Below are 16707 nucleotides of genomic sequence, written 5' to 3'. Positions count from 1 at the left end.
CTCGAACTCCTGAGCTCAAGTGATCTGCCTGCCTTGGCTTCCCAAAGTGCTGGGATTATAGGTGTGAGCTACCACACCCAGCTCTATCTTGATTATTATAAACTTATAGTGGGCCTTGAAATCAGATAGTGTGAGTCTTCCAACTTTGTTCTTTTAGAAATTGTTTTGGCTATTCTGATTCCTTTGCCTTACCATATACACTTTAGAATCAACTTGTTGATATCTAACAGTAATCCTGCTGGGATTCTGAGATTTTGATTAGGATTGAATCAATAAAGCAGCTTAGGTAGAAATGACATTTTAATGATATTGAGTTGTCTAATCTGTGAACATAGCATATCTATTTTTTTTCCTTTTTTTTTTTTTTTTTTTTTTGAGACGGAGTCTCACTCTGTCATCCAGGGTGGAGTGCAATGGCGCAATCTCAGCTCACTGCAACCTCCGCCTCCCGGGCTCAAGCAATTCTCCTGCCTCAGCCTCCCAAGAAGCTGGGACTACAGGCGTACGCCACCACGCCCTGTCAATTTTTTTTTTTTTTTTTTGTATTTTAGTAGAGATGGGGTTTCACTGTGTTGCCCAGGCTGGTCGTGAACTTGTATTTTAGTAGAGATGGGGTTTCACTGTGTTGCCCAGGCTGGTCGTGAACTCCTGAGCTCAGGCAACCCACCCGCCTCAGCCTCCCAAATTGCTGGGATTACAGGCCTGAGCCACCACACCTGGCCATCTCTCTATTTGGGTTTTCTTTGATTTATTTCATCAGTATTTTGTAGTTTTAAGCATATTTAATGTTTTGTTAGATTTACACCAAAGTATCTCTCTCATAATTTTTGATGTTATTGTCAATGATACTTTTTTAAAGAAACACTTTTCAGCTATTTATTGATAGTATATAAAATATAATTGGTTTTTAAAACATTTAACTTGTATCTTGTGACTTAGTCAAATTCACTTATTAGTTCTAGGATCTTTTTTGTAGATTCTTTGGCATTTTCTACTTAGACAATTATGTCTTCTGCAAATAGGGATAGTTTTATTTATTTCCAATTCATGTGTCTTTTGTTTCTTCAGTCTTGCCATATTGCACTGGTTTAGGACTTTCAGTTCAATGTTGAATATGCGTGGTGAGGACTGACATCTTTACCTTGTTCCCAGTCTTAGGGAGAAAGCATCCTACTTCTCACTATTACCTATGTGAGTTGTAGGTGTTTGGATATTCTCTTTATTAGGATAAGGAAAGTCTTCTCTGTTCCTAGTTAAAAATTTTTATGATAAATGCTTGTTGAATTCTATCCATTGATTTTTTTGCATCTGTTGAGATGGTCATATGGTTTTTCTTTTTCAGTCTGTTACTCGTTTGAATCATACAGATTTAAAATATTGAACCAGTGTTGCATTCCTGGGAGAAGCCCCATTTAGTCATTGTGTATTATTCTTTTTATATATTACTGGGCTTGCCAAAATCTTATTAAAGAATAATATATCTTCATGAAAGATTTTTGGTTTGAGTTTTGTTTTATTTTGTAATATCTTTGCTTTTGGTTCAAGGTAATACTGGCCCCACAAACTGAGTTGGGGTGTGTTGCCTCCTCTTTTGCTTTCTGGGAGAGATTGTGTACCGTTAGTATTATTTCTTCCTTAAATGTTGGGTAAATTCTCCAGTGAAACCGTTTAGACCTAGAGTATTCTTTGTTGAAGGTTTATAACTAAAAAGTCTATTTCTAATAGTTATATGGCTATTTAAATATATATTTCTTCTTGATTGAGCTTTGGTACTTTATGTCTTTAAAGGATTTATCTATTTTACCTAAATTGTCAAAGTGTCAGGTAGAAAGTTATTCCTAATATTCTCTTGTTATCCTTTTCGTGTCTGTAGAGTCTGAAGTGATGCCACCTCATTCCTGATCACAGTCTTTTGTGTCTTTTCTCTTTTTTCTTAGTCTTTGATCTTTTCAAAGAACTAGCTTTTAGCTTTTGGCTTTATTGACTTTTCACTATTTGTTTTCCATTTTCAATTTCGATTACGGTCATTCACCACATGACATTTTGATCAACCACAGATGGCATATATGATGGTGGTCCCATAAGATTATAATATTGTAGTTCTACTGTACCTTTTCTATGTTAAGATACACCAATACTTACTGGCTGGATATGATGGCTCATGCCTGTATTCCTGGCCCTTTGAGAAGCCAAGGCAGGAAGAACCCTTGAGGACAGGCATTCAAAACCAGCCCGGACAACAGAGCAGACTCCATATCTACCAACAAAACAAAACAATACATACAATTATATTACAGTTGCCTACAGTATTCAGTACAATAACATGCCATACCAGTTTGTAGCATAGCAAGACTCTATATCTACCAACAAAACAATACATACCATTATGTTAGTCACCTACAGTATTCAGTACAATAACACGCCATACCCGTTTGTAGCATAGCAAGACTCCATATCTACCAACAAAACAAGACAATACATACCATTATGTTACAATCGCCTACAGTATTCAGTAGAATAACATGCAGTACCAGTTCATAGCATAGCAAGACTCCATATCTACCAACAAAACAAGACAATACATACCATTATGTTACAATCGCCTACAGTATTCAGTACAATAACATGCCGTACCCGTTTGTAGCATAGCAAGACTCCATATCTACCAACAATATGTACTATTATTTTACAATCGCCTGCAGTATTCAGTACAATAACATGCTGTACCCGTTTATAGCATAGCAAGACTCCATATCTACCAATAAAACAAGACAATACATACCATTATGTTACAGTCGCCTACAGTATTCAGTACAATAACACGCAGTACCAGTTCGTAGCTTAGGAGCAAATGGCTATACCATACAACCTAGGTAAGTAGTAGGCTATACCATATCTTTGCTTTCAATGGCCATACATATTTTGGGAGGAGAAAAATAGACTTTATAATTTTTTAAATATTTACCGTTTCTGTTTCTCTTTCTTCATTCCTGAGTGCTAGATTCAGCATTATTTTCCTTCAGCCTGAAGAGCTTTAATTAGCATTTCTTTTTAAAGCAGTTCTGCTAGTAATTTTCTTAGTTTTCCTTCATCTAAGAATGTCTTAACTTCATTCCTGAAAGATTTTTTGCTGGGTATAGAATTCTGAGTTGATATCTCTTTTCTTTCAGTCCTTTAAAGATGCCTGACTGTCTTCTGGACTCCATTTTTTTTTTCCCCTGGTGGGAAGTCTGCAGTCATTCAAAGTGATATTCACCTATATTTAGTGTTTTATTTTTCTCTGGATTCTTTGAAGATTTAAAAAAATATTTGGTATTTAGCAGTTGGGTTATAATATGGTTTTCTGGATGGTTTGCATGGTTTTCTTTGAATTTATTTTCTATGGGGTGTGCTGAGCTTCCTGGCTTTGTAGATTTGTCTTTGACCAAATTTGGGAAATTTTTAGCCATTATGTCTTCAAAACTTTTTCTGAGCCAGTCTTTTTCCTCTCACTTTGAAACTTCAATGACATGAATGTTAGATCTCTTCATATTGCCCCACAGGTCTCTGAAGCTTTGCTCAGTAAATTTTTTTCTCTCTGTGTTTTAGATTGAATAATTTCTATTGATATTTGAAAATCCCCTTACTCGTTCCTCTGTCGTCTCCATTCTATGGAGCAGAACTTTTCTTTGTTTTTATTTTTTATTCTAAATTAAGAATTTACAATTGTATAAATGTATGGGGTACAACATGTTATAATTTATGAATACAAAGTGGAATAAGTAAATCAAGCTGGTTAACACATCCATTACCTCTAATCCTTAACATTATTTGTGATGAGAGCTTTCAGAACTTACTGTCAGCGAATTTGAAATGTACAATACTCTGTTATGAACTATATTCACCATGCTATGCAATAGATAGAACTCAAAATATTAATAGCTTTTTTTTTTTTTTTTTTTTTTTTTTGAGACCAAGTTTTGCTCCCATAGTCTCTAGGCCGAAGTGCAGTGGTGCAATCTTAGCTCTCTGCAAACTCCGCCTCCTGGGCTCAAGCAATCTTCCCACCTCAGCCTCCTGAGTAGCTGGGACCACAGGCACACACCACCACATCTGGCTAATTTTTTTGTACTTTTGGGAGAGATGGGGTTTTACCATGTTGCCCAGGCTGGTCTCAAACTCCTGAGCTCAAGCAATCCACCCGCCTTGGCCTCCCAAAGTGCTAGTATTACAGGCGTGAGCCTCTGTGCCCAGCCTAAAATATTAATAGCTTTTCAGGCTAAAAATATTTGAGCATTATGCTGTGAGACTCTGTGTTCTTTTTAACATCCTATGGAGAACATTTATTTGGTTGTGTTTTAGCCTTCAGTCACCCCTGTTGCACACAGCCTGCAACTCCGTCTTGTCCTGTGTGGGTGGTGATTCCACTGTGAGTTCAGTACAAAGGCCTGTGCTCTACTGCCATGGGTGTGTCCCAGCCATGCACAGGTGAGCTGGGACCTGTGCCCGTTCATATATAGAATCTGGGGAATCCTTTCTCTGACTGGCTCCCATTTCTTCAGTATTCTTCCCCAACTCTTTGAGTTGCATAGGTTCCTTTTCTTGGTCTTATGTCCAGAGAGACAGGATTTCGCTCAGTCTTGGCTGTGCTGGAAACTTGTCTCAGGTCAAAGTTTGAGAGAAAACAGGAAAATAAAACAAATAGGAACCTCACCCTCTGCAGGTTGCTTCTCCGAGTTTTGATTCTCTTCAGTCTGCCTGTTATTTTTTTCACTCATTGTCCTCAGGTTGTTGGGTTTTTTGTTTTATTTTGTTTTTTGTTTTTTTGTTTGTTTTTTCATTTTGTCTAGAATTTTTAGTCCTACTCAGTAGGAAAGAGGGCTGAAGGAGGCTTACTTCATCCTGGTGAGCGTCAGAAGCCTGTGGTAATGTACCTTAATGCCATTTTTTTTTTTTTTCTGATCTGGGATCAGAAAATGTGCGTGGTGTTGGCTGCCATGTCCTTCAATTTTGAACACTTCTTTAATATTTCATTGTTGTGTATGCTGTGATATTTTTGCAGAGCCTGGGCCAGTTTGGTAGAATTGCTCTCAATCTCTCACCCTTTCTTGAATCAACCTTTTCAAGCTTTTTCTCACCTCTTCAATGGACATGCTTTAGCCAAGGCTGCTGGTAACTTCCATGTTGCTAAATCCAATGGATAGTCCTTTGTTTTCCTCCTAATTTCTCACCCCATTCGATTCTTCCCTTCTTGAAATACTTTCTCTGCTTGGCCCCGGGAAACTGTTCCCTCTGGGTTTCTCACCCTCCTCCCTGGCCATTCTCACTCAGTCCTCTTTATTGGTGCCTTCCCAAGGCCTGGCCACTAGACCTTAGAGGCCCTCAGGCACAAATCTTTGTCTACACTACATCTCTTCATGATCACTTCCATCCCAACCACTTTTCTTTTTTCTTTCTTTCTTTCTTTTTTTTTTTTTTTCGAGATGGAGTCTCTCTGTCACCCAGGCTGGAGTGCAGTGGCGTGATCTCGGCTCACTGCACCCTCCATCTCCTGGGTTCAAGCAATTCTCCTGCCTCAGCCTCCTAAGTAGCTGGGATTACAGGTGTGTGCCACCACTCCTAGCTAATTTTTGTATTTTTCAGTAGAGACGGGGTTTCGCCATGTTGGCCAGGCTGGTCTCAAACTTCTGACCTCAGGTGATCCACCTGCCTTGGCCTTCCAAAGTGCTGGGATTACAGGTGTGAGCCACCGTGCCTGACCTCAACCACGTTCAATTCCATCCATTCAGGAACTCCCAATTACACCACTAGCTCAGAGATCTTTACATACACTTAATAGGCACCTCCAACTTAACATGTCCCAAATAAATTTCTTAATTTCCTCCCAAATGCCAAACTCTTCCCCCATGGTCTTTTCCATCATAGTAAATGGATACTTTATTCTTCTAGCTTTTCAGGCTAAAAATTGTGGTATCTTCCTTCATTCTTCTTCTGGTCTAATATTTCAGTCTATGAGCCTTACTTAGGTATATCCAGAATCTGATCAGCTTGCACCCTCTTCCTGGCCACCACTTTAGCGCAGGCTACCCACACCTTTCACCTCCTGTAATCTTTCTTCTGCTCTCTGCAGTCTATCCTTTCTATTGGCCGAAGTGATCCTTTCACAAGTGAAGTCAGATCATGCCATTCCTCTGGCCAAGCCCCCAGTGGCCTCCCACATCTGCAAGCATGATACAGAGGCTTGCAAGGCCCTTCTCAGATCTCCAGTATCCTCCCTCCACTCACCGTGTCCCTGCTACACAGGCCTGCTGGCTGATCCTAGAACTCATCTGACCTTGTCTTCCTCAGGGCCTTTGCACTTGCTGTTCCTTTGGGGTGGAATGCTTTTCCAGGTATTCACGTGCCTTATTCCCTCACTTCATTCAGTTTTCTGCTCAGATGTCACCCTAGAAAGAGGCCTTTGATGACTGCTCTGCTTAAAATGGCATTGTGCCTCTGTGCCTCTTGAGTTCCCTGTCCTTACCAGGTTTTCTTTTTCTCTGCTGTACTGATCTTCCCTGACATGCTGTGTTTGATTTGGTGCTTATGGACGTTCTTTCTTAGTAGAATGTAAACTCCAGAAGGGGAGAAATCATGCCAGCCTAGAACAGGTTTTATACCTAGGTAGATGCTAATGGGGATTTGTAGAATTGGTGGCTCAGTAAAAATGCTTCTGAATATACAGATTTTATCTCTGTCTTCAAAGCTGGCTCCTTGGACCCATCCAAACTTTCTTTTACAGTCATGTGCCAGGGGAAGAATGGCCCCTGCCTCCCAGCCTCCTCCTCCCAGGTCAGGTCACTTGGGCCACCAACCTGGAGTCCTTTTCCATCCCCTACCCTTGCCATGCGCACCTTGTTTCACAGCCACAGTGGAGATCACTCTGCCAGTGTCTCCCATGACACCACATGCCAGGGCCGAGAAGCATTTATCAGTCACCTGCTCTCATGGTGCAGAGGGCGTTGTCGGCAGCAGAGCCCGCTTCCCGGAATGTCATGCAGGCGGCCAGTTCTCTGTCACTCTGGATGATTGAGTGTGAGGAATCTATCACTCAGCCTGCCAGGAGGCGAGGCAGGAGGCCGGGTCACCACAGCTCCATCTCCAAGCTCCTTCTTGGCTCTCCCCAGGCCTATGTCAGAGCCGATTAAAGGCAGATAAGCCTGTTCTCTGCCCTGCAGCCGGTGACAGCAGGGAGCCACTGGCCAGGGCCAGGCCATGGCTCTCATGCTCAATAGTGATGGGTAGATGCAACTGCTGTCCAGAAACGGAAGCCGAGCGGATAGCTGGGGGAGCGACAGCTCCAGAATGCTGCCTTCGGGCTGAGCTGCCTTTCCGGAGGCCTCTCTTACAGGAAACACCCACATACAGTCTAGGCACCCAGTCTGCTGTCTGTCTGACAATTTGTATTCTGCAAGATGAGTTCATACACCTTTCATTGAATATTCCCACACCCGCTGGATTTTTCCCTTAAAATTTTTTTTTACTAGGGCCAGGTGTGGTGGCTTACAACTGTAATCCTAGCACTTTGGGAGGCCTAGGTGGGCGGATTGCTTGAGCCCGGGAGTTTGAGACCAGCCTAGGCTGTTGCCTAGGAAAATTAGCTGGGTGTGCATGGCTTGCACCTGTAGCCCCAGCTACCCAGGAGGCTGAGGTGGGAGGATTGCTTGAGCCCAGGAGATTGAGGCTGAAGTGAGACGCGATCGTGCCACTGCCCTCCAGCCTGCGCAAGAGCGAGATCCTGTCTCAAAAAAAAAAACTTTGTTTTTACTAAAAGTTTACTCTAAAAATAATATAGTTGTGGGAATTTAACAAATGCATACAGAAGTGTGCCCAGCTCCACAAACAAGATACAGCATAGTTCCGTCATGGCCCCAAATTCTGCCATGTCCCCTCTGGTCATCCCCTCTCACCACCTGGCTGCCAGCGGCCACTGATCTGATTTTGGTCCTTATAGTTTTACTCCAGAATGTCCTGGGAATGGAGTCATACGGTTTGTCGTCTTTGGGGTCTGGCTTCTTTCAGCCTCGGGCATTTGAGATTTATGCACATATTCATGTTTTGGGGTGTATCGGTTGTTCATTCTGTTTTATTGCCAGGTAGTATTCCACTGAATGGAGATTTGTGTATTCATTCCCTAGCTGAAGGACTTTGGGTTGGTTTCTAGTTTTTGGCAGTTAGGAATAAGGCTATCTGGCTACTATACGTATGTGCATAAAGGTTTTTGTGTGAACGTACGTTTTCATTTCCCTTGAGTAAATACGTAAGAGTGGAAATGCAGGTCATACGGTAGGTGTATGTTGAACTTTTTTTTTTTTTTTTTTTGAGATGGAGTTTTGCTCTTGTCACCCAGGCTGGAGTACAATGGTGCGATCTTGGCTCACCGCAACCTCCACCTCCTGGGTTCAAGCGAATCTCCTCCCTCAGCCTCCCCAGTAGCTGGGATTACAGGTATGTGTCACCACGCCCAGCTAATTTTTTTTGTTTGTTTTTGTATTTTTAGTAGAGACAGGGTTTCTCCATGTTGGTCGGGCTGGTCTTGAACTCCTGACCTCAGGTGATCTGCCCGTCTTGGCCTCCCAAAGTATGCTGAACTTTTTAAGAAACTGCCACACCATTTTCCAAAGTGCTGGTGTCATTTGCCATTCCCACCAGCTGTGCATGGGATTTCCAATTTCTCCACTTCCTTGTCAGCACTTGGTAAGGGTGGGCCTTAATTTCAGTCATTCTAATAGGTAGGTGTATAGAAATATCTTGTGATTTTAACTGGCATTTTCCTAATGAGTAATAATGCTGAATACCTTTTCATGTGTTTATGTGCCATCCATCTATCTTCTTTGGTGAAGTGATTCTTCAAAGCTTTTGCCCATTAAAAAAAAAAATTGGCTTGTTTCTCCTATTACTGGGTTTTGAGAGTTCTGTATTAAATATATGATTTGTAAGTATTTTCTCCCAGTCTATGCCTTGTCTTTTCAGTCTCTTTGTAGTAAATAGCATCTTTGGAAGGACAAAAGTTCCTAAATGTGATGAAATCCAGTTTATCAATTTGTTCTTTTGTGGGTCAGACTTCTAATGTTCTAAGGAAACTTTGCCTTCGTGGTTTCTCCTAGGTGTTCTTTTAGAAGTCTTACGGTTTCAGGTTTTACATTTATTTCTGTGATCCATTTTAAGTTAATTTTTTGTAAGGTGTGAGGTATGGGCTAAGGTTCTTTTTTTGGTATATGGACATCCAATTGTTCTTTGCTATTTGTTGTAAAGACTGTCCTTTCTCCATTTAATTATTTTTCGACCTTGTCAAAGAGCAAATGACACTTTTTTTGTGTGTGGGCCTATTTCTGGACTTTCTGTTCCATGGATCTATGTTTGTGACTATTCCCTTTTTTTTCTTTTTGAGATGGAGTCTCACTCTGTCGCCTAGTCTGGAGTGCAGTGGCACAATCTTGGCTCACTGCAACATCCGCCTCCCGGTTTCAAGTGATTCTTGTGTCTCAGCCTCCCAAGTAGCTGGGATTACAGGCGCACCACCACACCAGCTAATTTTTGTACTTCTAGTAGAGATGGGGTTTCATCATGTTGGCCAGGCTGGTCTTGAACTCCTGACCTCAGGTGATCTGCCCGCCTCGGCCTCCCAAAGTGCTGAGATTACATGCGTGAACCACCGTGCCTGGCCTTGACTATTCTTTTACCAGTGCCCCCCACATTGTCTTGGCTACTGTAGCTTTTGAGTAAGTCTGAACATCAGGTAGTGACCATACCTACCTTTTCAGCAGGGGGGTTGCTGTTCTCTCCACTTTACAGATGAAGAAACTAACCACAATCATGGAGTCTTCCTGATAGTCTCCCTTATCATCAGGTGTTAGATGCTTAGCTCATGTTTAACACCTAATGCCTGGTGCCTCGCATGCTTGATGCTCAGGACATCGCCTTTGCAGTCTGGGTTGGGTTTGACTCTTAGCTCTGTTTTTGTTAGTTGTATACCCCTAGGAAAGTAATCTTACCCCTCTGTGCCTCAGTTTCTTCATCTGTAAAGTGGACATCACCTGCCTTATACATCGTGGCAAATATTAAATGAGTCCATGTATCAAGTGAAACCATGTGAAATTGCTGATCTCTGACCATTTTCACAGACACAAATGACAGTTTTACCTAGTCCAACCTAACATGCAAAGCATTCCTTGTAGTACTGGAGAAAGAGTAGGTTCTCCAGAAATGGTCCCTGTAGCTGCTGCCATGCTCACTAATACAATGCCTGCTTCTGCTGCTGTTGCTATGACATTGTTATTACTGAAGGTGTGGTGGCTCTGAGGCTGATGTTTCATGTTCCTTGTGCCCTCTAATCAGGCAGCCAGTGTCTACAAGGACTTCCCAAGTGGCAAGCTTCTTGCTGAGTCTGCCAAGAGTAAGCCAACCCTTTGCAGAGTTGGATTGTGGGGCAGAAGTGCTCACCTAGCAGGATACATGTGTGTGCAAAGTGCAGCGGGAGAAGCTGAGTGGGCAGGAGGGGTGGGGGCCGCTTCCTGGATGTGGCCCATTAAGGGAGCCTGGTAGGATGGTTGGGAATTTGGGATGGGGGGAGTGTTCCAGGCACAGGTAATGGCTTGTGTAAAGGCTTGGAAGGGGCAGTGGACAAGCTTCAGGGGGAGCCTGAGGTTTGACTGTTGGGTAGAGGGGGAAGCTGCTTATGGTGGCCTAGGCTGCCTGCACAACTAACCCCATCCTTTGCGTCCGCAGGTCCCACCCACCTCTGCCTCTGCCATGGCTGCAAGAACCGTTATCATTGACCACGGGTCTGGCTTTTTGAAGGCTGGCACGGCCGGCTGGAATGAGCCTCAGATGGTCTTCCCGAACATCGTGAACTACCTACCGTGCAAGGAGAACCCTGGCCCCAGCTATGCCCGTAGGCGTGTGAGCCTGGGCATCGACATTTGCCATCCTGACACCTTTAGCTACCCCATCGAGCGGGGCCGCATCCTCAACTGGGAGGGTGTGCAGTACCTCTGGTCATTTGTGTTGGAGAACCACAGACGGGAGCAAGAGGTCCCCCCTGTGATCATCACGGAGACACCCTTGAGGGAGCCTGCGGACCGAAAGAAGATGCTGGAGGTGAGGCCTGCCGGGGCCTGCTCCCACTCGGGAGCGGGAAACAGACTGACACTATGTCTGGACTGATTGGGCACCAGGAATTCTGCTTTTTAAGATAAATTGCCAACCGGGTGTGGTGGCTTATGCCTGTAATCCCAACACTTTGGGACTCCCAGGCAGGCAGATTGCTTGAGCCCAGGAGTTCAGGACCAGCCTGGGCAATATAGTGAGACCCCTGTCTCTATAAAAAATACAAAAATTAGCCAGATGTGGTCCCAGCTACCTGGGAGGCTGAGGTGGGAGGATCAGTTGAGCCCGGGAGGTCGAGAATAGAGTGAGCTGAGATCACGACACTGCACTCTAGCCTGGGCAACAGAGCAAGGCCCTGTCTCAAAAAAAACAAAACAAAACAAAACAAAAACCCAACAGAAACCAACAAATTGCCCCACAAACATTTCCCAAGAACCTAGTGAGTGCCTGGTGTGCCACTAAGCAGGGGAGCTTATGGAGGCCCCACCTGCAGACGGACATGCAGCAACCAACGTGCTTGGTGGAAAGGGGGTTACCAGGGAGACGTGGGATATTTGCTTATGGATTCCATAATTGCTGATATAGGCCATGTTCTGGCCCTCAGAGAGCTTCCATGAAGGGGTTAAGAAATAATTCCAGGTAGTGATGAGTTCTAGAACCATAATGAAATGGGATCATGGTGGACTGTTGGGGGTGGGGAACCTGTTTGAAGAGAGTGCTCAGGAAGGGCTTCTCTGACGGAGGTGATTTCAGCAGCAAGAGTGGCAAGAGGCAAATAGGATGGTGAGGTTGGAGGAGGCTGGGCCTTGTAGGCCTGGTAGGCTGTGGGGAGTGCTTGGATTCTACTTTAAATCAAGGATTGGCAACCCAGTGAGCCAAATCCGGCCCACCACCTATTTTGTAAATAAAGTTTTATTGGAACATAGCCACACACATTCATTTATATGTTATGTAAGATAGAGAGAGGAAAGAAAAAAGAACATATGCTCATTGCCTGGTAGGTAAAGCCCTATTATTATTTTTTAAATAAAAACTTTCCAAACATGAAGACAAAACAGGAATTCTGATATTTAGGGTTTGGCAGAGTGTGCTTTCATACGACAGCATCTGAGTTAAGTTGTTGCAGCAGAGACTGAGACCATACATCCAGTTAAAGGCTAAAATATTTACTATTGTAGGTTTACTACATAAAATACATGATGCCTAGTTAATTAGACTTGAGTTTCAGATAAATTACAAATAATGTCTTAGTATTTAAGTATGTTTCATATTGCATGGGGCATACTTACACTACAATATTATTTATTATTGATCTGACATTCACATGTAACTGGGCATCCTGTAGTTTTATTTGCTGAATTTGGCAACCCTTACTGTCTATCCCTTTACAGAAAATGCTTGCCAGCCACTGCTCTAAGTGAATAGGAAGTTCCTGGGGAGTTTAAATGGAGAGTTTTAAATGGGGGAGTTGTATCTGATTTTCTACTTGAAAAAGAGGACCTTGGCTGCTATTTTGAGAAATGGCTGGTGGGGGGACAATTTTCTGAGAGTAGTAATGGAGGGAGCCCCCTCCCACTGAGGGGAGACGATTGGCTTGTGGGGGCTTGAAGAGGTGAGTAAGTGGCTGGGGCCACAGAAGGGTTGACTGTTAGGATCTTTCTGCTTCTATGGGATTAGAACCTTGGGGAGGCTGCCAGAGCTGAGGAATGGGGGGCAGGGGGGCTTTGTAAAGATTCAGGGGGTGAGGAGCAGGGGGAGAAAACCAGCCCAGGGACTCTGGCAAACCCTAAATACCAGAATTCCGGGTTTGTCTTGACGTTTGTAAGGTTTTTATTTAAAAGAAAAAATAAGGCTTTTCCTGCCAGGCAGTGAGCATCTTTTCCCTTTTTTTCTTTTTTCTTTTCTTTTCTTCCTTCCTTTCCTTTTTCGTTCGTTCTGGCGTCTTTTTTCTTGTCTGTCTTATCTTTCTGGTCTGTCTTTTCTAGTCTTCCTCCACTGTTTGGAGACAGTGGTGAATACGCAACACTTGTTTCTTTTCTAATCTGTTCTTCCTTCTAAAGAGGCGGTTCAGGCTGCACATGTGACCCGTGGCCACGTTGCTCCTGCAGCCAGTGTCCCAGAACCATTTCTTGCAGCCCACAGAGCTCTTCTCACCCCTTCACCGAAGTGGTCTTCTGAACAGCCACGACCAGACAAGCTCCTGAGGGCAAACCCAGCTCCCCTTCTAATCCTCCAGAGCTGCTGCATTATCCTCACTGCATAAGCTCCAGGGGCCCTGGGCGCAGCATCCTGGGGCAGCCCGAGAGTCCCCCCGAGGATGGGGCTCTGTGCTGGGGGGAAATGCACTGAGTGAATTCTCCCTCGTTGCAGATCCTGTTTGAGTTGCTGCATGTCCCATCGGTGCTCCTGGCCGACCAGCTGCAGATGTCCCTGTATGCCTCTGGCCTCCTGACCGGAGTGGTGGTTGATTCTGGCTATGGCCTGACCCGCGTGCAGCCTTTCCACCAGGGCCGCCCCTTGCCCGCCAGCGGCAAGACGCTGGAGTTCGCCGGCCAGGATCTCTCCGCCTATCTCCTCAAGAGTCTCTTTAAGGAAGATTGCGATAGACGCTGCCTGTTTCAGCTGGAGACAGTCGCCGTGACTCAGATGAACAAGTGCTACGTGCCGCAGAATCTGGGGGAGGCCCTGGACTTTCGTGAGAGGCAGCAGAGTGCCTTGGATGAGAGCAACACCTATCAGCTCCCAGACGGCTCCCGCGTGGAGCTGACCCCCATGCAGCGGGTGGCTCCTGAGATGTTCTTTAGCCCGCAGGTGTTCGAGCAGCCGGGGCCCAGCATCCCACGGGCCATTGTGGAATCCGTGGAGTCCTGCGAGATCTCCCTGCGCCCCCTGCTGGTCTCCCACGTGATGGCCTGCGGGGGCAACACCCTCTATCCCGGGTTCACAAAGCGCCTGTTTAGGGAGCTGGTGGGGGATCACGTCTCCTCCACCAAGGCCACGGTCTGGGAGGGTTCCAATAGAAACTTTAGTGTCTGGCTAGGAGCGTCCGTGGTGGCTCACCTTTCTACCTACCAGTCTGAGTGGATGTCCCGAGAGGAGTATGGTGAGCATATGAGGATGTGACCCTACTGGCTCACTCCTGAGAATGGGCTCCTGTTAGATGGGCACGGGCGGATTAATTTTAGCAAAATGTTCTGGGTGGGGGTAGAATGAGGTGGGGTGGGGTGAGCTGGCTTTGGAATTCTGGGGGCATGAGGGTATTTTTTAGGTTCTAAGGTTTTATCTTGTTGGAAGAGTGGGACCTACCCAAGGGGGAAGACAAGATGTCATCCTTGGAAACCCTGCAGGGGACAGTTTTTCCAGGGTGGCCTATCATTGGGGTATGAGTGGCTGACTGCCATCTCCATGCCTGAGAGCCACTGATTTTTCATTGGCATTTCCCCTGGTTTGTCTCATTCTTCTTGGTTGAGTAGGTTTTAACTGGGGTAACACTCCTGCTAGGAGTCCCAATTATTTTTGACTAGGGGATGGGGGACAGTTGACATTTCTGGTCCTACAGGCCCTTTCTGGCCAGGGAGGCATTGCTGCAGGTGAGCCTGGGATGCCCTTGCCGCCCGTGGTTGGATCTTGTTTTATATCTGCAAATAAATAGCTTGTTTGGAAGCAATGCTGGCTCTTGTGATGGATGGGGGTAGGGTGCGCAGCCCCTTGGGGAGACTTAGGGAGTGTAAGTGTGAGAGAGCCAGGTGGGGGCCAGGGCGGGCTCCGAGGTGTCTGGGGCCTATGAACAGTGGCTGCCACTGAGCAGAATAGGCAAGGGTCTGGACCCCGTGTTCTTTCACTGCCACATTCTATCCATCCATCCCAGGTGTCCCAATATTCTGTTTAAAGTTTCCCTTCTTATTCGTATTTGTTTGGTATATATCTGATGAATATTCAAGTACCTCGCGTGTTTTAGGAGCTGTGCTGGACCTTGGGGACTTGAGAAAGATGCACAAGGTTTCTGGTTTCAAGCTTACAGCCTCCTGTGGGATCTATTGTAGACAGTATATAAGTAAACATATTTCTGATGATGAAGAATGAAATGAATCAAATGTGACACGGTCATGTGATCTGGAGGTGGAGGGATGGCCACTTTCAATGGAATGGACTGAGATGAGGTTGCTAGGGACCATCAGTAACTGTGTCTTCTCCTTCCATGGCACACTGTGAGGCAATGCTCCCAAGTCTCCAGCAGTTATATAGGGCCAGGTGGCTGAGTTCTGGCTCAGTTGGCATGCACCTGACCTTAAAAATACTCCTTCACAGCCTGTGGGATGGGTCAATGGGGAGGACGTGTAAGCCCTAGGGGATGGATGGCAAATGCTGCAGATGGAAGGAGCCTGAGTGCCTAGGTGGAGCAGAAACCCCTGCCCAACCCCACTAACACTAGCCTGTGGCATGAAGAATCTATGTTCAGCCACTGAGAGTGTGGGGATGTTTGTTACAGCAACTGTTTTGCTTACTCTGACTAATACAGAGAAGGGAGCCACAATATACTATTTATTTAATAAAATGTGTTTTCTGTTAAGTGCCAGAACTGGGGTTTGAACCCAGCCTGGACTCTCAACCACAGTGTTATCCAGCTGTTTCTGAAAGGGATTCTTGGCTCCTTAATGTTAAGAGCTGAAATAGAGTAACAAGTGTAGTCTGGAAGACTGAAGCTCAAGGAACCCAGATATCTCAGGGCAAGTAGAGGAATTTGGAGGGCAGAGTCCAACTCACCTTGTCTTTGAACACATGAGCCATATTCTCATGTGTTTGCTCCCACACTTGAAGCATCAGCAGTCCCCAGGGAAAAGAGTGGGGGCCTGGAATAACAATTCTTAGGTAGACCAACTCAGAACCAGCCTGGTGCAAGCCCCAGACTTGGTGTCAGATTGAGTTTCAGGCTGGCCCTATCATGAGCTGAGCTGCCTTGGGCAAGTTATTTAACCTCTTTGAGTCTATCAAGTATAAAATAGGAAGTAATAACCACCTTCTCTCAGAGATTTGGAGTTGAAGATGAACTAAGATAGGGGATGAGAACTCACTTTGAAGCTGTGACGTGCTACTGAGGTAAGAGAAATGACTTTCAAGCTTTTAAGGTGATGTCACTCGCCTATTAAACATGAGTGTTAATAACAATGGCAGCTACCATCGCTTGCCAAGCATTGTGGTGAGAGCTTTACAAATGGAATCACATTTAATCCTCACGTGCACACTGTGAAATGAGTGACGTTTGTCTCCACTTACAAATAAAACCAAAGATGAGCGATGTTAAACACTTGTTCAAGTTCACACTCAAGTTCAAGCTATTCATGATTTGTCAGAGTTAGGAATGGATTCAGCATTCCTAGAACACTAGGCTAAAAGTGGCTGAAACAGATTTATTTGTCTCAGGCAACAAGTAGACACTCCAGGTGAATAGTGTCAAATCTACATCACCAAGGTCTCTCTTTTTCTTTCCATTTCTCCACCTTCAGCATGTAGGCTTGTTGGATTGTGGTCACAAAACAGCTGTGGCAGCTCCAGGCATCACCCCCTATATTTCCGGCAGGA

At 44.8% G+C, this 16707-nt stretch overlaps 1 protein-coding gene across 4 annotated transcripts in view; it reads left to right on the top strand.

Moving 5' to 3' along the window:
- The window catches only part of ACTL8 (actin like 8), a 71612-nt gene extending 56822 nt beyond the window's left edge, over window positions 1-14790 (top strand). For all 4 annotated transcript variants that reach the window (XM_003814442.5, XM_055097482.2, XM_055097478.2 and 1 more), the window contains 2 exons: window positions 10747-11118; window positions 13498-14790. In XM_003814442.5, coding sequence (XP_003814490.1) covers window positions 10771-11118; window positions 13498-14250 — 1101 coding nt within the window. In that variant the 5' untranslated portion in view covers window positions 10747-10770 and the 3' untranslated portion in view covers window positions 14251-14790. The remainder of the gene's footprint in view (window positions 1-10746; window positions 11119-13497) is intronic.
- Window positions 14791-16707: the final 1917 nt, after the last annotated feature.

The sequence above is a fragment of the Pan paniscus genome, chromosome 1 (assembly GCF_029289425.2).
Source record: "Pan paniscus chromosome 1, NHGRI_mPanPan1-v2.0_pri, whole genome shotgun sequence".
NCBI classification, from domain to species: domain Eukaryota; kingdom Metazoa; phylum Chordata; class Mammalia; order Primates; family Hominidae; genus Pan; species Pan paniscus.
This window is presented reverse-complemented; position numbering and strand designations above follow the sequence as displayed.